Source organism: Aptenodytes forsteri, unplaced genomic scaffold, assembly GCF_000699145.1.
Source record: "Aptenodytes forsteri isolate BGI_AS27 unplaced genomic scaffold, ASM69914v1 Scaffold53, whole genome shotgun sequence".
In the NCBI taxonomy this organism is placed as follows: Eukaryota; Metazoa; Chordata; class Aves; order Sphenisciformes; family Spheniscidae; genus Aptenodytes; species Aptenodytes forsteri.
In genome coordinates, this window is record NW_008795909.1 from 9,626,018 (window position 1) to 9,647,317 (window position 21,300).

At 40.4% G+C, this 21,300-nt stretch overlaps 1 protein-coding gene across 1 annotated transcript in view; it reads right to left on the minus strand.

Annotated features, from left to right (window-relative positions):
- Positions 1–3,572: 3,572 nt before the first annotated feature.
- Positions 3,573–21,300, minus strand: part of LOC103903260 (netrin-4) — a 54,722-nt gene continuing 36,994 nt past the window's right edge. The window contains exons 4-10 of the mRNA XM_009284424.1: positions 20,996–21,122; positions 20,264–20,452; positions 12,201–12,414; positions 11,268–11,404; positions 10,187–10,255; positions 8,807–8,977; positions 3,573–5,828 (exon numbers count right to left, since the gene is read on the minus strand). Of these exons, the coding sequence (XP_009282699.1) occupies positions 5,692–5,828; positions 8,807–8,977; positions 10,187–10,255; positions 11,268–11,404; positions 12,201–12,414; positions 20,264–20,452; positions 20,996–21,122 (1,044 nt within the window). The 3' untranslated portion in view covers positions 3,573–5,691. The remainder of the gene's footprint in view (positions 5,829–8,806; positions 8,978–10,186; positions 10,256–11,267; positions 11,405–12,200; positions 12,415–20,263; positions 20,453–20,995; positions 21,123–21,300) is intronic.

Here is a 21,300-nt window from a genome sequence, read left to right on the forward strand (position 1 = left end):
ATTCCTTTCATAGGGTACTGTGTGTGGGAGAGGGGTGTTTAATTTCTACATCTGTGGTTTCTGACCTTTTTCTTACTGTTACGAGAGTGTTGCTGCCTCCACCCTGTTCCTTTTGCTTTCTATTTTGTCCCCTTCTCATATGCCCCCAAATACTAGTATTGCTTCCTTTTTGCCTACAGTCAGTCACATTTCTCCTTACAAGTATTGGCTCTGTTCCCTTACCTGGCCCCAAGGGCCATCTTGCCTTTCTCCTTGCAACATAAAGCACCTAAACTAGTGAACTAGGTTGAATCCAGCTGATTTTCTTCTGATTTGGCCCTGCATGGAACAAGCAAAGGTTGGCAGAATTTGATAGTTGGATGCCATGCTTGAAGTTAGCATTTCCCATGCTGTGTGTGAAGCTGCTGATTTAGAATTAGGCCAGTTGATAACCATTATGTTTTTATACTGGGAGTGTGTAACATTATTAATGGGTATTACCTGCTGTCCTTTCCTTCCTAGGAAGGAAATTAACTCTATCCCTGCTGAAACCAGGACAACTGCACATTTAACGATTGAAATATCTGCAGTGCTTGTGATTTTTCTCATAAAGGCCATGTTACAAATGAATTGGAGTTAATATTTTTCAGAGCTAGACTCTTAAATGCAGAAGAGCGGAGGGCCTGAGAATCTGGGCTAGCAGAACTTGTACTGTACATTGTCCCATGTTGGCCTACGTTACTTGTCATGAAAGCGCTACACCTGACATAAAGCTGCTATCTAGTACCAAAATACAGGGACAGTCTCCTGGATCAATATTCTCTTTTAAGACTCAGACCTGTGCATTTGCAAGTGGTACATCATAATGTTTCTCATCCTAAGCCGCAAGACAAAAGCATGATGGCAATATTTATTGTGTCATTAATGTGTGAAGAATGAAGACTGGGTCTTAGAGGTACAGTTTTCTCAATAGAGGTATACAGGTAAGGTAAGAACTTGTACAGTTCCCTGAAGAGTAAGTGCAACTATAATGCAGAGTTGCAAGGGTAAGTCTCTGTAATACACTGGCTTGATTTTAAGTATGGAGACTGACACGATCAGACTTCTGTCTACCTAAGTGCTGAGCATTTATAGGTAAGGTATCTTCCACCTACCTGTCACGCAATACTGTTTTCATGCCTTGCATCCCACAAATCAACTCTGTGTAAAGGAGCAGTTAAAGTATTCTTTAGACCTCATTAAGACCTCAAACCAGTAAAACTTCATGTGTGTATTTCTTATGGGAATTAAGCACCTGCAAGTACCTACATGTAAGATTTTGCAGGATTGGGTTTTGGTCAGTTATTGAATTAACGTGCCATTTAGATAAATTAACTGTATCTGTTTTGTGTTTCTAATCTGTACCTGTTTTCATACCGAATGTACATTTTCTTGGTAAGTTGCTCAGTAGAAAAATAACATGTCATGGTTGCCTTATTAGCTAAATGCTGTTCTCCATTTGCCTGACTATGCTAACACTATCGAAGCAAGAGCCTGATGTTTGGAACATTTGTGGTTTATTAACTTAAAAAGAATTAATGTGCATGTGGTTTGAGGAGTGCATGGCTTAAAATTTTAAAATAGATCCCAAACCTCACATCAATATAAATTTCTGAGTATTTTTAATTGAAGATTTAAGTAAAAAAAAAAAAAGTGCTACAACGCATAATGAATAACACACTAACTTTTCCAGGTCTGGAGGACTTGAGGGAGCGCATCAGCTGAATTATATCAATTCAAAGAAAGCTTACATCAAGCAGCATGGAAAAATTATGAGACACAGTAAATGCTACAGAGAAAACTTACTCTTTATAGCAGTGAGCCACTCTCAGAAGAGCAGTGCACAAAGGTTGTGCATAGGTACGTTTTCCTTCTTAGCTGCTTGCCAAGAGCAGAAGCTGGAGGAGCATTAGTAGCAATATGTCAGTACTTGGAGTTAGGGCTCAGCACTCACAATGGCCATTTAATGAATTACTTTGATGCTTTAAGGTTTCACATTGCCAGAATGATAATGTATTCATGGATACACATGCTGCACAGCTGTTAAAGAGCTACTTTGACCTCCAGCAATCCTGAGCTTGCTGCTATGTGTAGAAAGTTACATGTGCTTCTGCTCCAAGCTGTCACCTGCCCTATTATAAATTTTCCACAGCTTTCCAGACTTCTTGTGGATAAAGGCTTTTATTTCATCCTTATGCAGGATTTCCAAGTGATACATCATTGCTGCTGTTTAGTATGTTGTTGCTACTGCTTGTGAGACACCTTGTCTATTTGGGTGCTGCAGGGTTGTTCATGTGGCCATTTTAGACAGGTCCCATTTTAGACATACTAAAAGAAGCTGTCCAGCCACTTCTGTGTTGGGCAAATGCATCCTTTTTTCCATGTTAGTATTCTTTGCATTACTGTGCCACCTAAGACACACAGTCACAGAGAAGATCACAAGGTATGTGATACTGTACACAGGCCTACCAAACAATTCTTTTTTGGTACAGGAATACCATACCTTCTATGGTAGTTCTTTTAATTTACTTTGTATGACCTTGTTTGCTTGTTCTGAGGAATATGTAATGGCTTTGACTAGGAAGACTGTTGTCATCTTGTGCTGTCTCATGCTCATCTTCATTTCAGGTACCAGTACAAAAGAAAATTAACTTTTTTCCTTTCCAAAGTCTCATGGTGATCAATTTAAACTTTCTCATCTCTTCTTTAATCTATGCAGTTCATTTCTATTTAGATACTCATTTTCAGATAGACTACCTGGATTGTAGCACTGCAGAACAAAGAGATTGCACATGGTAACTCTGTGCAAGTTGGAACTTTATTCTTTTATTTTTCTTCTCTGTGAACTTGGAGATACCTGATTAGCAGAAGTAGTAATACCAATAAAAAGTCAACTTGCAGTGGTGACTCACCCTAATGTGCTTTCATTTTTCACTTTCAAATTAAATTCCATGCTTATGGAATATCTGCTACTCTGTAGAGCAGAACCATTAAACAAGAGCTAGTTGTTGGAACAAAATGTGCAATGTTTCTAATGGAGGGAATGAAGTAGACTTAACTATACAGGTACCTGCAAATAAATTAGACACTCAAAAAGAATGGGAGGTTAGAAGGAGGAGAAGAAATTAGCTAAATATTTTTGGGTTCCCCCACCCATTTTACACTTTTCTCTAAAGTGTGTGTATGTATTACCTACTTTTGAGATACCTGAAATGTGTGATATATTGATGACTATCCTGTTTGCATACAACAGTGTTTGCATTTGGTAGTCATTAACCGCTGTATTATAGTAGGCCCCAAGAGAACACACCAAGGTATCAATATTCTTGTTGCAAATAGTATTTCTACTAGCAGTAGCTAGAAATACTTGTAAATGACCATTTAAAAAAATAATTTTCATCCACAAAAGGGAACTATGCAGATGTTTACCCTCCCCATAAAATCACCAATCTGGCACAAAAAGTGGAATATAGGAGTTTGCTTTAATATGGTACTGAGTATAAACTAAAATGGAATATGATCATCATTAACTAAGATCCCCTGCAGGTAAAATGGCCTGTGTTGAAAAGCATGTTCCTCAGCTTAGTTCTAAACCTACACTTGATATTTATTTTTTCTGAGAGGCCCCCCCTTTGAGAACAGACTGTAAATTCAGGTACACATCTTTATTTTTATTGATATTTGAAAAAGAACTAGTCAATCTTTTTGTTGTGAGATGATTTCTGGAGACAGTAAAGAAAGCAGTTGCTACGCTCTTAACTTCTGTAAGCTGACACTTCAAATTAAGCCAAATTCCTTGGTTAAAAAGTGTTTTATTGCATTAATTAAATGGCTTGTTGGAGATGCCACATTGTTGGATACCACTTTAGGTAACAACAAATAAATAATGAAGTGAAAGAGGGAAAGCAATGGCAATGGAGGAGGGGAGACTTTCTGAAAAGGGGGGAGGAAGAAACACTGTTTATGCACTGTTGGGAGAAAAGTGGGGCTTTTATTTTGTAAATATCTGCCTGTCATCCATTTCCAAATGAGCTGAGGATTTTTCTGCTGTTCAACCAATATGAAGTTAAAAGGAAAACAGTGACGAATGAAAGGAGCTGGTTTTTCAGGTTCCCAGTGATAAAGAGAACAAACTGATGGCTTAAGTTGTAGACTGGGACTTCCATCCTTCTGCATTAGTATTAGGTTTTTCTAGATACTCTGTGGGCCAGTCAGTGCTAAATGAAGGTATCTCCTCTTTCCTGAGAGCATTAAAAAATTATAGACATGGAATAGAAATATGCAAAAGTAGCACGTGTGCATGCTTTTTCTCTGTAACCCCCTGAAAGAATAGACTAACTCATTACAATTTCTGCTTTACTTGATGAGGGAATGTGCTCCAACCAGCTTCATTTGATCGTGAGTCCTTAAACGGGACACAGGTCTTAAACTACACTTTCCTCAAAATATTGTGTTAGGGAATGATTTAAGTAACTACCTCTTAATTACTATAGGGTAGGGTAAAATTGATTTAGAAAGAATGCTTTTGCAGAACAGAACTATTTTTACTTAGAGTGAAGATATTACCGCTCCTATACTTCTGTGGAGGGAAAAAATAATCCTCAGGCACAATGGGAAGGAAGCCTAGCTTCAGTATCTTAATGTGAAGTGTGACCAAGAGAAATAAAGCAGAATGAAAGCGCTAAGTGCAATCAAAAGCCAGTGGTCTTGAGCAGTTTGAATAGCCAGGTTGCTCTCACAGTAACTATAGCTACCTCATTTAATACACAGCCCAGCCAATCCATTTACCTCCTCCTGCTTCTGCCTTGTAGCTTTTGTAGTGTTAAAATCTCAACATTAGAGCAGCTACTAGTTCCTCACATGTTTTGGCTCTTTCCTAGCATAAGGCTTTTTAGTGGTAATCACTGTGAAACCTTTGTGGTGTTACAGACTAAAGTACTACAGCAAAGAGCAAAATTACCTTAAAGAGCAAGGGTTGGATTTGGAATCAAGTTTGAGCCAAGGTGCTTTCTGCAACAGACCTCAGCACTAAGCACTGATGATAGCAATGTACATCTATAAAGGACCTTGTCCCAAGATAAGTCACGTGTTAGTTTGTTCTGTTCAGCAATGGAATAATATTGCCTTCTAGAAAGCAGCCTGTAATATAGGCATAATTGCAGCCTGATGTTAAATCAATCTGAGCTCTTTTAAATAAGTATTATTTGATGTGCTTGTTTAGTATTATGCCACTTGTAAAGCTGAAAGAAATTGCTGCCTGTTAGTGGTCACTTATAAAGAAAACTACACCCAAGTAATTAATGCGTTATGTAAGCAGCTTATGCATACTAATATCAGGCTCTGACCTGACGTATGGAAACACTATTCCATATCTTTAGTTTTGCCTTGTAAAATGATTCTCTGGCTGCGTGGAATCAGGCTGAAATTAAGAACTGACCTGTAACCTATGCATGATGCACTAGTTAATTTTGTATGATAAGGCTGTGCATTTTTTGAAAAAAGTAGTCATGTCCCAAGTTTCCTGTCTAAGCACATGAAAGGAGAAAGGATGGTAAATCTGCTTTCATCACTTCAGCTAGGAGCATGTTGAATGGGAACACATGAACTAACTACACCTTTCACTGCAGTGTTACTAAAAGGCAAAGTTCAGCACTGTAACTTCTGAAGCAGAAATTATTTGCACCCAGTTCGAAGAATATCTGATACTTGTTTTCCCAAATATGCTTTCCAGGGTTTCACCAGGCTGTTCATGTTCACAAGGAGTTTGCTGGTCCTAGAGTCCTCCTGGCCTGCTATAAGATAGTCAGTACCTAGTTTAAAACAAAAAAAAAAAGAAAACTTCAGTCAATAAATAGAAGAAAACAGAACTAAATGCAGAATTTCTCTATTTCATAAGCATCTGGCATGTAGCATCTTAGCCAGCTTCATCCAGTTTACGCATGTGCCATCTTATGTGTAAACATACTTTCATGGGCATATTGTCAATGCTGACTCCTGGGCACACAGGTTCAATGTTGTCATATGATTATGCTCAGGAATTACAACTACAAATTGATTTCATTCCAGTGGCCTTACTGCTTACAAATTCAACACCTCCATGTGCAGATGACCAGGTTTGAGTCTCTATCTGACCTTTGTTTTAAGCCATTGTAACTCCGTGTGCTTCAGTAGCATTACCCCTGGCTTGTATAGGTATGATGAGTAGCAGAATTTGATCTGAACAGATGTGGAAGCTGGTATTACATATGAAAATAGTAAGCTGGACTTCCTAGATTATAACCTTAAGATACAGGTAGCAGAGCCTCAAAAAAGACGTCTGTGAACAAAAAAGTGGGTAACTACACATGGAGACAAGAAACAAGATGTCACTGCCTTGGTAGGTATATAAGCACTCTTTGTGTTGCATTAATTGTAGTAAGTAAAATTCCCTCATTGATCAGAATTTAGAGAAACAGAAGCACACCCATGACAAGTTATGTGTGAGGTTCTGCACACAGATCTGCAGGGATCTGGTGGCTGCTGCTTATGCCTTTGTCCCCTCCTGCCCTCCTTCTTGAAAGTTACGTGCTGGGAAGCAACTGCTGATGCTTGTATAGAAAGGAGGGTGTAAAAGCCCCAAGAGCAAAAAAGTAAGGTTTCCACCATGAGTCAGGGCATACTGTGATCTTGGAGCAGGGGCTCAGTCAAACAATATGTTGAAATCTGCAGAACTGCAGTGATGGGGACCTGTCCATAGCTTTAATTTATATCAAGAGGCAATGGCATAACACCTGTATCTCAAGCATCTACATTTCTGAACTGTATGTCTTCAGCCCTATGTTTCTAAAGAGATGCAAAATAAAGCTAGAGCGGTACAAAGGAGAAAAATGTCCTGTGATATTTTCCCTGTTCAAATATCTGTGTGGGATCAGATGTAGTCTCATCATCTTTAAGCAATGTGTTTTATTCATGTCTGATTCAGGGCTCCCACAGTTTCATAGGGAGCACTGGTAAATGCTTAATTATGCACAACTGTGCCACTGGAGTTTAAGTAAAGGAAAGCACCTTGTTCATTTGGACTACATTAAGACAAAAATTTTTTGTGCCAATTCAAGAACTACTCCCAAAAAGAGAGCTCAGGGTCCATATTACACTTCAATACAAATTCAGATGCAGTCTTTCACTTGATACAGATAATGGATGACAAAATTTGTTTCTGAGACAGTACAGTTCATTTTGCCATAACAGCAGAAATTCATACAGAGTTTGATTTGACACAGCTTTTCCTAAAACAGCTGTCTCTTGTATGTGGCTAATTTCAGCTAAGAACTTGTCTTAAAGGTTAGATTAAACCTACATTTTAAGTGAATCACAAGGAATTCCTTTCACTCAGTGGATATGTTTTTAATCTATTCAGGGAGAAAAATTACCCCATGTTTTTTTCATCAGGTGCTGCTTTTAGAATGATGGCAAGTCACCATTTTCTGTGGTGTAAGGTTGAATAATGAAACATGATCCCCAGCATACACTACTGGTCACCTTAATGACACCCAAAGTCTTTGTCTTACTGGGATTTGGTCCCAGGACACGGTCCCAAAGACTTGGAACTTCCAGTGATATGAAGGAAAGCTGTGAGTAATCAAAATCTGTCAGAATTAGACACCTAGCATCTACTTAGGGACATGCTTTAGTGGTGGACTTCGCAGTGTTAGGTTTACAGTTGGACTCGATGATCTTAAAGGGCTTTTCCAACCTAAATGATTCTACTTGAAAAAAATAGAGTCCAGGCTCAAATTTGTAGGATTCTGAGATTTACCCGGAGATTTCAGCTGTTGTTCAAGTAAACATATTTCTCTCTGTGGTCCACTAAGTTGTATTGCAGGAAAGGCAGCAATAGGGAAGGTTGAATTGCGGAATGTATCTGCTCAGCCGTTGATAACATTATTCAGCAGTAGTATGGAGCTTTGCAGTCTATAGTGTGATGTTTCTGCCTGCAGCAGAGCTGGGGAGAAGGTAGCTGCTTTCTACTACCCTACTTCTCCACTCCACTGCTGCCGGGAGATTCCCATAATTAAAAGTGAACTAACATGGATCATTCTGTTAGAATGTGGTTAGGGAGCAAAGCTAGAGACCTATCCTAAGCTGGTTATACAAAGAGGGGCTTTATTTACTTAAAAGATTATTTTTCTAATTATTAAAGATTTTCCTGTCTTACTTGGTTTGAAATTAAATTAATTTGGTTTTATGCTTCCCACCCATGATTGGTTTCCAATATGCTTCAGGTTGTCAGCTTTAGCCTTTGATGGAACAAACCATTGAATGCACTAGAATTTACAGTAGAAGAAAGACTTACTTTTCATTATTTGAAACCATTACAAAGGCATAGAAGAAGTTAGATTCCCTCCACTTTCTAAATTTTCATAATAATTTCTAGTTTTTCCAAAAAGAAGTAAAGAATGATGTGAGAATACAGACTGAGGAAGAAAACTCTTTGGACATAAAAGTACAGGGATTTTTTTTCTTACAAACATTTTTCTAGTTACAAATATTCTGGAAGATCAAATAAAGTCACTGAAAGTAAAACATTTCCAGGGAGATTTGGGCTTTTTGGTAAAACTTTGTTCTCTGATAAGAAAATGCTTTTTCCTGCAGCTGTCTATTGACTCCCTTGTTGGTGTGGATGAATCAAAGGACTCTGCCCCCGGAAAGACCGATGGGAAGTGTTGAGTAGCCATAGCTAATGTTCATAATGAATTGTCACCACTGTTTACAGGGAAAGGAAAATACCTGGTAAGTATTTTGTCCTTACCAGGATTGAGAATGGGACATGTACATCCCCTGTTGGTCCAGGATTCTGGGTAAATGCTTCTGTTGCTCCGAGCAATTTTCACTTTGCCTGATTTCAGGACCTTCTTCACTTTCACAACAACTTCTGCATGGGTCCCTTTGTCATGAGCTGATAGGATTCTTGCTTTTATCACTGCCAGAAAACATATCAAGATAGAGACCAACAATGAATTTCTAAATGAATTTTGTTTTATGCTGCTAAAAGGTAGAATTTTAGCACCTTGAAAGAAGACATGAAAAAACACTGCAGTTGTACAGCAAGTGTGTTCCAATGCTTGTCCACTTCAGTCATGGTTCTTCTAAATAAATTTGGAGAAGAAAAACTAGATTTTTCTATTGAAGTAGTTAACTGATCCTTTCACCATGTTATTTAGCAACTACTTTTTAATGAGCTGATGTCAAACACTTGGAAATCGTAGGAAAGCACTTGTATGTATACATAGGAAGGGTGGAAAAAACAGATCAGCAGCTAACAGTCTGATTTTAAGTGCACTGATTCTAGGCTTTATATTTTGCAGTTTGAAAACTTGTGTTGAGCTTTAACACTGGCCTCTCAAAAATTTTGTCCTGTGGGAAGGGATTGTCTGCTCTACAGGAAGGAAGTCAGGAAGTTTCCCCATCAGACTGCAGGCATGTCACATGGCTAAAATTCTGTGATTGCACAACAAACCAGAAAAAGCATTTTTGTTTTGTAGCCCAACATCTGGTTGCTATGATAAATTTCTGTTCCTTTAATTTAATAGGATCCCCTAACTTTTTGGCAGGGTAGGTTCATCTAGATCAGTCCCACAAGCAGGCTTTGTTGTGTCATGACACAAGCACATCAAACCTCTGGATCCCAGAGCTTTCCTTTCTTGCTTCATGTGATGGCATGAACCAGGTGTTCATAAACCACAGTATTAAATACATTCTTGGTAAACAAGCATGGCCATTTGAACCTGCATAATGAGTGCACAAACAATGGCAGCTTAGATGCAAGGTTTTTATCATTTATTCTTGATGTAGAGGCCGACCATTCCACTGACTTACAATTCTAGCACTCCTGCTGCTGTAAAGAGCTAACTGGGTGGAAGGGAGACACCGCAGGAATTCTAGCACTCCCGCTGCTGTAAAGAGGGAAGCTAACTGGGTGGAAGGGAGACACCGCAGAGCCTTGCATGAAAAATGCTATTCAGTTCTGATCAGAAGTTGGACATGTCACTAGACAAAAAAGGCAGAAGAAATCCTACCTCTTATTTCATGACTTAGCCAGTCCTGTCATTTTTCATAGCTATCAGCTAATAACATGCATAGAGAGAACATTGTGAAATTATCATACCTTGAGGGCATGTCACCCACTTACCATAAGCATATTTCATTTGGCAGAAGTCAGTGACGCTTCCAAGCACCTTTTCTTTGCACACACACTTTTCTAGCAGGGGAACCACAGAACACAAAGGGTTGGAGAAGAGCCAGGACATGAGAGAGAAAAGAAAAGCAAATGATACTCAGTTATAAAGTCGTATGTATATAGCTCCCATAATCTGCATGGATCTTAAGAGTAAGTTTGAGAGTGAGCTCAGTTATTTGCAAATCTGTTTCTTGTTAGATGATACAATAATTGTTCTGAAATCTGATCAGTACTGTCAAGTAAAATGCAGCCCTCATGGGGTCTATTGTACAGTTAATAAACTGATACTAATAAAGAGATTTGTAAGAGTCAGATCCAGGTGTAAATCATGTAAGTAATAATACCCTTGTTCGATCCCATAAGCTAAGAAATGCTGATCCTTGCTGGTATTAAGGTAATATCCCTCTCAGAAAAGTCAAGATATGCAATAGGTGGCACTATTACCTCTGGGTCTTACAAAGCCATTGATGCTGGTAAGTGCTGACCTTCATACACCGCAAGCAAAACTGAGAACTATTTAAGTATTAAAGGCTCCACCTCATTCTATAAGCCTACTTTGTAACTTTAGCTGGATACAGTATACTTTACTTTCTCTCCTGAGCTATTGTGCCATGAGGAATATCTTACTCTTAAAATCACTTGCGTTCAACCCCAGAGGTGGTGCATTTCAGTGATGGCTGACATGATCTTTTTACAAATAGCATTTGAAGTTCTGAACAGCAACTGGATGCTTGAGAAGGAGCTGTGTAAAATCATAAGCGTTATAATTACGACAACAAAAGGAGAGTATTTTTTCCACACAATCTTATTCATGACTTACCAATTTCCAAAACCAAAGTTGGATAGTACAGTTGGTTTGGAAAATAACAATGTTAAGTGTAATGATAACTTACATAATTCAGATTAGCAGATACTGCCAGCAGGTGGAGGACAGACAAGCTAGAGATGAGTGGGGGAATTTAAGTCAGGGTGGAGAGAAGAAAGAACTGGCACTTAGTGAAGTTACTAAATGTTCCCAGACTCTGGGCTGTACCTGGGTGCCTCAGTGCAGAAAATCCCTGCTCATGGTCATTCCATTTCCACTCCTCTTCGCTCTCGTTGGTTGGTGTTTGCACAAGGTCAGGGATTCGTCCCCCAATGGGGATGTTAAAGAATGGCTCATTGTCATAGCTGGGGGGACACGTAAAACAGAAGACTTGGTTAGGACACGAGATGGGTGGGAAGCAGGTGTTTGTAACATGTGGCTGTATCCAGACAGATGAGCTTGCTTTCTTCAGGTTGGGAGTGCAAATAAGAGCAAGACTTCATGCCATATGGAGACATCACAAGATCTAGACTTTTACCTAGTGGTAAAGCAGGCCTTACCACTGCTGGCTTAGCATTTTTTAAAGTAACTACGTATTGGGCCTTTTTTGCTTTTGTTTGTTTGTTTTTATGGAATTAAGTAACTCCAAGTTAGTGACCACTTGTTGGTGTCACTAGGAACTGAGGGCACCTGCAGGATCCATAAAACTGCAGTCACTCAGCAAATCATAGGATTTCTGTACTGATTAATGCACGTTTGGGGTACAGATGCCTGCCCTCTAGAAACAAGAGGGAGACCTTGTAATTCATTTTACCCTGGGCACAGATGAGAGGCAAGCTCTCCAGACTCTTCCGTCTATTTCCAAGGTAAACAGGTGTATTTAAAGATGCTGTACATATTTCCATGGGGTTGTGGAGTTGCCTATTATTACTGCAAAAAGTCATCATTTCCAGATTGCCTTGGATAATACAATGGACTTAAAAGTGTGCCAGCCACCAAATGGAATCTAAGAAATCTTTTATGATTTACAGCCACCTTTTCAAATGATTGTGCACCCTCCAGCATCCTCCAATTACTGTCATTGCTGCGGTATTTCAGTTAATCTTTGTTTCATTTCACAGAATCCCATCTCAAAGTGAACCCAAAGGAGGGCTTCTTTACCCATTGAAACAGTTTCCAGTATGCTGGTCGCAGTCTCTGGCACAGTCACAAGGGCGACAGCCATTTTCTCCAAAGCCCCAGTAGCCCATGAGACATCTATCGCAGTTGGGGCCTGCCACACCTGGCTTGCAGTAGCAGAATCCCGTCTTGGGGTGGCATCGCCAGCTTCTGCTGAAAGTTGCGTCGGCTGAACCCATTGGCTGGCAGGCGCAAGCTATGGAGATATGGTAAGAGGTGACTGAGATTATGTGCCCAGGGGTCATCTGGTTAAGTGACATTCTTGCAAGGCTGATAAACTCGTGCCCTCTTCCTTATGCTCAGAAGTTTTAAGTCAGAACTGGTAAACATTGCATTGTCAGCCTAAATTTGCAATATTATTTTTGTTTCTTTTTAACTCATTAAGCACTGCAAACCAAGTCCAACTGGGACCCATTTATGTGTGAAAGTCAGTTCTTCCCTACTACACAAATCTTGACTGTACAGGGTTTTGAAGTGGTGGCAGGAAGCCTCCACTGTGTGTTTATTTTTGAAGAGGCTTGCAGGTGATTCACTTTCAAAGTGTTTTGCAAAAAAACTCGCTAGCATGGACGAGGTAAAAAATTATAATTATTGCCTATGTTGTCTTTCCTGTGAACACAGAGATCACAAAACTACTGTTTCCTCTGGGGCTAGATGCGGCTTATGCAGGTGCTTCAGATGACCTGAAATGTTTTTTCGATTTCTGCCTCCAGAGTCCACAAATTTCCTTCAGTACGAGTTCTAAGGGACACATCTCACCATGCAGTACTGTATGTGTGTAAGGAAGCTGATGAAATTTTTTGTATGAATACGTGAGCAGATTTGCTATAAGGAAGGTGGACAGAATGAGAGAAGATCTCTAAACTCACTAGACGTATTTTACATGTAGCTGGAGATCAGCAAATAGGAGGGAAAAAACCCCAGATCTTTCTAATGCTATAGCCAGTTTGACATCAGCCTGGCAACCCAAGGCAACTTGGTAGTAAAACAGCTCCTGTGAGCAACTCTGCCTTCAGAGACAATAAATTGTCATAATCCCAGGCCATCAGTACATTCCCAGTGTGACAGCATCAGGGAGCGAGGTGGAAAGTAATATACAGATAGTGGTGCAAAGCCAACACAGTTGATTCCTCTCCATCAGGGCAGAGGCTAGCTGAGATGGTCAAGCCTGCTGCCAACAGCTCTGCAGAGGTAAAATACAAGCAATAAACATACCCACTCATTTCTGATATTCAAACAAGTTTGATTAAACTGAGAACTGAGCTGAACTCCAGGCCTTCATATTTCAGCTCTTTTTTGTATTAACAAAGCAGCATGCCCTGGCTTCTGCTTGTAGCAGAGACTGAAAAGGAAATGCATCACTACTTCATCCATCTGGAAGAGGGCAGAAATAAAAATCTTGTGGCTAAGACCCGCTTTAACAGAGATTTTCAGTTAAATGTTGGACACCCAAGGTGTTTAGATAGCTTGGATCAGGGACCAGCCTTTTGGATGCTTATCTGAACCAAACATGATCTCCAAAGCTTTTGAAGTTTGCCCATCATTGCTTCTGATCAAACTACTTTTCTTCATGAGCTCACAGATAAGAGACCAAATGAACACTCTGATTCCACACATCATTTTCCAAGGGGAATGGGCAAGTATATGACTATAAAGAGTGTTAAGTGTAGCAGGGTCAGATTCACTTTCATCTGCAACCTCATAGTTGATGCTCAAGAAAAGAAAATATCTTTTGAAAATAGTACGAGAAAAAGGGTGAGCAATTTTGTTTAAAGGGCATTTCTCTTATGATCTGCTTACTACATAGTTTTTTTTTTTACCATGCCCTGTGTTCTTTATGCCAATATTTTTAATAATATTATTACACTCTGCTGTAGACAGATCTCAGTCCGTTGTTTTCAAGGGACACTAGCACAATAGCCTAAGGACAGAAAATAAGCGTGCTGTCATGGGCAATGTACTCAACACAATGAGCTGGTTGGCGGATGGCAGCAGGCTCGCCTTTTTGCCACAAAGCAGTCTTGACTTTGGGAGCAAACCCAGGGATTTTGCTGTCAGTTCTGGAGAGCAGGTGTAACAATGAAGTGCTCATTAGCACTGACAGTTTCAAAGGCAAGTTCTGATTTGTTGCTGCTCAACTTGAATTATTTTCGCCCAGATTTTTGCAGGGCTGACTACATCACCCTAAAAGAGGAGACACTTCGTTCTGTCCGTCACTGAAAAAAATGGATGTCATAGATTTGGGGATAAGGGGGGGAAACACACGCTTCCTTTACTGCAGACAGGTCTGAGCCACAAGAAGTAAGAGGTTGCCAACATCTGGGTTGGCTTGAATCCAGGTTTCCAATTTCACTGTAATATCTCTGTATGTAGGATCTACCTGTGGAGTTTTTGCCTTAAATTTCTGATATTTCTGCAACTTCTGGGTCCGTCTTTATTCCCCTCTTATTTCCCGTTTTCCGGTTTCATCAGTTAGGGTCACATAACAGATGGGTAAATCATTAGCATCATATAGACTACCTATCACCAACTGAAAGTAGAGCCTGATTCAGGAAGATGAGACCTTCTCCCATCCTATTCCTAAGGGAAAGTATTACAGGACAGTGACTGACAGCATTGGCAGAATCTGATGAGGAGGTAGGAAAAAAGTGCTGCTTTTTTTTTTTTTTTTTTTTCATTTTGGGGCTGCATTTTGGAAAAAAAAAAGGTGGAAAAAGAGTGTTTTGTGTTTTTTTTTTTTTTTTTTTCCATTTTGGGGCTGCAGTTCAGGAAAACTAATGTTCCCAAATGAACTGTGGGGCATATTCCCCAATTAGAAACCGGGACAGCTTCTGGTGGATCAGAAAGCAAGCTGAATCAATAAATGTACAACACTTTCAGATGAGTTATACAAATGGCTTGCGAATGCTTTACTCAGTCTGTGTTTATTTAGCATTTCAGCTTGGGTGTGTACATTGTCTGGCTTCCAGAGAATTATGGCCAAAATCCCAGTTGTGCATCTAAGGTAACTCCCAAAATAAGAGCCCACATGTCACATGCTGAAGGGGCAGCTGTTGATGACTAAGTTTTATCTGTTTAATAGTACCACAGATTTGCAGATAAACCTCACAATTAAAGAAAAGTAAAAGCAAGTTTCCAAAACCTCACCCTTTTACATTTCCCAATATTTGACAACACAGCATCTTTCCCTGCTGATTTTTGCTTCTTTTCTCTTGGCAAACCCTAGTTTTCTCTCCATCCGCCTCCCTGTCTAACAAAACACCAGCCGACAAGACAATGGCCTTGTTTGTCAAAGGCATCATCAATTATGTTAGGGACGGTGTGCAGACAGTTCTGGCTCAGAGATGGCTGGTTTATTTGGGTTCTCCCCTTGACAGCAGCGTAATGAAAAATTTCATCATTGTACTTTAGAATTGGCTATCAGTCACGAAGTATCACAAAGCATCCTCTTGCCTTTTAGTCTCACTCCTATACTAAGTATGTTTTGTCAAACTATTGTAAAAAGGAGGAGATATGGAATAATGAAAAATGAATAATTCATACAGCAGCCTCCACTCAAGTCCTCAAATCTGTCTGCCCTCAGCACAGCTGTCTTTCCCATGTAATTAGACGCAGATGTAAAATATAATATTGGTTGTAACAAAATGATCCCAACTTATAGGAAAATAGCAAGTGCTCCAAGTAATTCAGTGGACTTTGAGGTATCTTGCCTTAAACTTCTGTCTAATAACACTGCATAAGATGTAGCTATGAGCAGACTCTGGCTATTTGATGAAAAACAGGCAAAATGAAAAATCAAACAAAGCCTTTTGAACCTGAAATACATACATGTGCATCTTTGGAGCATATGACCAAATCAGGGCACGTTTTAAAGCATGTCAGATGTGGGGATTGACTCGGCCAGTGATGTTTCTTAAATGAAGGAAATGAGATAGACAGCTGTGTGTGTGGTCAGGGCTGATTAAGACAGACTTTGAACCAAGATGTGATCAGGCCTTTGTGATATTACAATTAAAAGTTCACTCCCTCTGCTCAGAAGTAAAAGGATGAGAAGCAGAGCTTTTCAGAGTGTGTGTGTGTGTGCATGTGCATCTGGGCACATTTTAATTTTCAGCCCTTGCGCTTAGAGTAAAAAAGCTTGTTTTCCTGGAGACCCTTTTTAATAGGTCTACATGCCTGCATTATTTTTTAAGCTAAGCAAAGGGTGAGTACAAAAGATGGTGCCATTTCAGAAGGATCCCTTAAGCCTCCAAATAAGCCACAGGAAAGAGCCAAGGATACAGCAGCTTTTCTAACCATTGGTTAGGAAACGATTAGGCTTCCGAGTCAAAGCTCCCATACAAGTCTATATCCAAACTACTTAATCCTGTGTTGTCACCCCCAATAACAGGCAGGTGTGTGCCTTGCTCTGGGGCTCTTTTCATGCCTGCCTTTTTTTTTTTAACTACAGATCTAAGCAGTGTCAAAACAAGGCTGTGCACACGACCTGGCTCTCATTCATCCCCAGCTGCTAGGAACAGGAGAAGCAAAGGGATTGGAGGCAGGCTACCTCTGCAGACAAAAAGGAATAGCAGATTCACACTTACATGTCAAATTTCAACAGATTTTTTTTTTCATGGGAATGTCTTTTCAGTCTCACATTGGAGGGTCAACAAAGGGTGGTTTGGATAGTGCCAGGACATCCAATTGTTATACAACTTTTTTTTCCTAGCAGTGATTAAGAGAGAATGCTGTTCATTATTATGACTAATGCTTAAAGACTTTTTCTGGGCCTGGGCAGTGTCCTGTTAACTTTCTGGGAGCCTGAGGGGGATGTCACAGCTGAACCTAGACTTTGCTCTGGATGGCAGAGCACTCTTCAAGCGTGCTTTCTCAAAGGGATTAGCACAGCATTTCATTCAGCTTTTTCATCAGATTTCCTTTCCCAGCTCAGTATCTACTGTACACAAGGGTCAAGTTTTGATCTCCCATTGAGGTTTTTTTTTTCCTCTGAGTTCAAAATGGGAAGCTGAGGACCAGGTTGCTCTCACCAAAATCATCCATTCAGTCGGCTGTTTCCAGTTTATTACTGCTTTTCAGCACTTGCCCAGTGGGTGGGGTTTTCATTTAGTGTTGTGAGTCTGGCACTGTTTGCGTGGTTTTCTCAAAGTGAGATGATGCCTTGGAATTGGTACATTTAAATCCTCACAAACATGCTAATCCAGAAGTGGCAGCTCTTCAATTTATGATCAGCAGGCTGAGGTATGAGAGAAATGTACCTGGTGGTCTAATTGTCTAATTTCTTACATATTAGCAATGCTCAAAACAGTAACTGTTTTTTACTGAGTAACCAGAGTTGTTTTTAGGGTCACGCAACCTGAACAATTTACTCAGACCACACCAGATTAAGTTTAATAGCAATGCAAGTTTTGCAACCTAAAGGATGGAGAAGAGGGCCTCTGTTATATCCTGCATGAGGCCTTTCAGTTTAATATCAGCTCTAGGCATAAGGAGCTGATGATGCTCCTGGAGGTGAAATCTTCGCTCTATCAGACTGAGTCTGTGCTAACCAAAACAACTCTGCCTGTCTGCACTGGTGCTTCTCGTTTTGCTCTCATTGATAATAACCAAAGTAGTGAAGTGTTCCCTGAAAATTCTCTGCAGAGGTACAGCATAATATGAAGTGCACACTTATACACTGCCTGCAAACCACATGGGGAAGTGTTTGGGGATCAGTTCTTTCATCATACAAAACACTACCCTATTAAGGTAATTTGTCAAATGTCATTGTGGAAATTCTCCTTCTCACTTTAAATAAAAGAGAAAAGGCACAGACTAACCACCCCCCTCCCAGGATTCTCTTAACTCTGTAGTTATATCTGCAGTGTCCCTTTTATTTCCACACAGGTACAAGCATCATGCACACATCAGTCTGCCGTAAAAGCTGAGGCTTCTAGAGTGAACTGCAATACCCTTCCTTGTATCTTGATATGGCAAGCATTTCACCGTGAAAGGTCCCATTGACTTGAATCGTGCACAGATAGGGTCATGCTTACCTATTTGCAATAATGCTGAATCAAACCTGTTAGATTAGTCTCAACCAACAGAAACTCTAGTGCAGGCTAATGATCCAGAATACCTCTTAAGTCAAGGAAGAGAAATAGATATCCTCTAGAGGGCAATTCAGCTCATCTATCTCAGGCATCTACGTTAGACTGCAATAAATCATTCCCTAGAGGTCCCGCTGTTTCTCCACTGACTGTACAGGGAGCCTAGAAGAGACATATAACTTTCAGGTGGCTAAAGCAGGATGGCAGCTATCTAGACCTGAGAGTGCAAGTCAGAGTGGGAACAATTGCATTTGGGGGCCTTCTGCTGGCAGCAGCATGTTCCCAGGTGAAAAGAACATTATTGTGCTTGACTGGCACGATAGGAATAAAGCTCTTTCAACAAGGTAAATTTCTGAACAGTTTTTCTTTTGCTATGCAGAGTATTGGCAGGAGGTACTGAGAGGCCTGTAACCAGACCAGACAAAAGAGGCAGAGGTAGAGTCAAGGTCTGATTTCATCCAGGCAGACTGTTCTAGGGTTTCCACACAGATAGGCTGTATTTTCAAACAATGTTTTTTCCTCTTCACTGCTCTCCAGTGCTCCTTGACTTTAGTGGTTATCTAATATTACACATGATGTTGGTTACTACACCATCACCCTGCTGTTAAATACAAGAGTTCATACACAGATTCTTTCAGGCACTATGAGATTGAAAACTAATCTTCTGGCACAGAATTTATTCTCATTACAATATTTCCCTGTAGCAAATCTGCTCAGAGTAGAAACAGGATTAGAAAGGGGCCACCATAGAACACTATGGGATTCAGGGTGAGTTAGATAAGCTCACCCCCAGTCCTGCCTGCTGATCAGTGTTCTGTGATGAATGTTGTAAAATCAGAAAGAAGGGGTTGTGTGGAAGCAGTCTGTGCTGGCACTAAGATCCAGTGGAAAGAATACAAAAGAGCAGAAACATAGGATGTGTTGTGCACAAAAAGTTTAAGCAATATCACAGGCCATGCAGTCGTAGGGAGAGGAGTGTTTGTAACCTGAGTGCTTAAGAGGAATCTTGATGAAGAACATCAAAGGGTCAGGAAAGCTTCAAAAGCACATGATGCCAGTGGGCATGAGTACAGATGACAGAGGATGAAGTTCTCTGTGCTGGCAACTGTGCTGGCAACTGATGTCTACGGGGAAGGAAAACTATCCAAAGGGAGAAATGAAATTATGTATATTGTTGGAAATAGCAACCTCTCAAATAGATGCCAGATGGAATCAGATGTGTGAAGCCTGGCAGGATACTCAGGAAATGTTTACACTAAGTAAGGGAGATTTGGGCTATGTTCCAGACTGGCTGGGTGCAAACTACCTTGATCCAGAGGTTGTACACCCTCTGTGTACAACCATTAGTGCCTCTATGCCCGAGTTACTTCCTAACACATCCTGCTGAAGTGTTAATGAGGCAATTAATTTGGGCAAAGCACCCCATAATACAGCTGTAGAATCCAGAGATAAGTCTGAGTGAGCTCTGATCTATTTGTTCCCAAGTGGATATGCATGGTCTCATGCTTCCTACACCTCCTGCAGCCATTATTATATATATTTATGTGCACAGATGTTGCACAATCAAATGGAACTTGACAATAGCTTATACATAGGCACACACAGTCTTGAGGTGCAGAAAAAAACAGGTAAATAAAATGTGCCTCAAGAAAAAAGGAACCATATTGTTTTAAATGCAAGCACAGGAAGAATGTACCTTTCCCCAAAATGCAGTGCATTTGGAGAACTGTAGTAGTTATCACAACAAAAAGTGTGATACCAGGGGGAGAAATAAACACAGAAAATCAGGAAGATGACCTTTCATCAGAAAGCTGTAGTTTAGGAAAAGAATACAAAGAAAGGACAGTAATACTTGTGAGTTGCTTCTACAGGAGTTATTGATTTCTTTCTTTTAATCATTCTTTTAATGATTCTTCCACCATTCGTCTTCACCACACGTTAACAATAGTCACTTACGTTTGCAGACCTCTGTAGAAGACATGGGTTTCCCTCTATCTCGGTAATACCCTGGTTTGCACCTTTGACACCGATGTCCCTCTGTGTTATGCTTGCAGTTGTCACAGACTCCACCACTGCGCTTTCCTGATGCCAGCCAAACACTCAGATCAAAATGGCAGCTATCAGCATGGTTGTGACAGCGACACTCTGGTGGGAAACAGGAGAATATATTTCAGGCTTATATAATAGACACAGCAATACTATTCAAATGGTATCATTTTCCTACTGTAAATCATGGAGGAAATATCTGAATGTAACACATTTCATCTGCCTGAAATCCTTGATTTTCATAAAAACTAGAAATTGCAACAGAGAGTGAGAGTCCCAGCAGGGTCTGAGAAGCTTGAGAGGTTGTGAGCTGTGTGGTATTCTTACAGTAAGACGAACCAATTTGATGGTATCGTAAGCCCTGCACAAAACCCTGGAATGCTAAAACACATGAGGGGACGTAGCTGCATGAAGAACAGATTTCTGACTTGTCAATTCCACTTCCCAATAGCCCAAATGGGTCAGCTGCAGTAAAACAACATGCATACTGAAGTTTTGCATCAATGACCAGCAACTTATCCCCAGTTTCTGTAATGGCACCATTAGTGTAAATCGACAGAAGTCTTTGTTAGGGAACTTTGCCTGCTGGCATGGTGAGTGCTCATCCTGAAAGCCTGGATCAGTAAACTCCCTCCCACTTACTTCTGCATTCATTTGGCGCCCCTGTTTTTCCATCTCCTGGCTTCCAAGGCTGATCGTTGTATAGTGGTGCACATTTCTCACAGTGGTCCCCTGCTGTGTTGTGTCTACACACACACTTCCCGTGGACCTGTCAGGGGAAAGAGAATACATTCAAATATCTACAAGCAAGAACATGGTGGAGTGCCCAACAGCCTCACGAGGAGGTGGGACTTCTCCTGCACAACTCCCACACAGCTGCCTGGCTCTCTTAGGAAACCCACAGAGCCTGGAGCTTAAATGTGTAGCTTTATCTCTTCACACAGTCA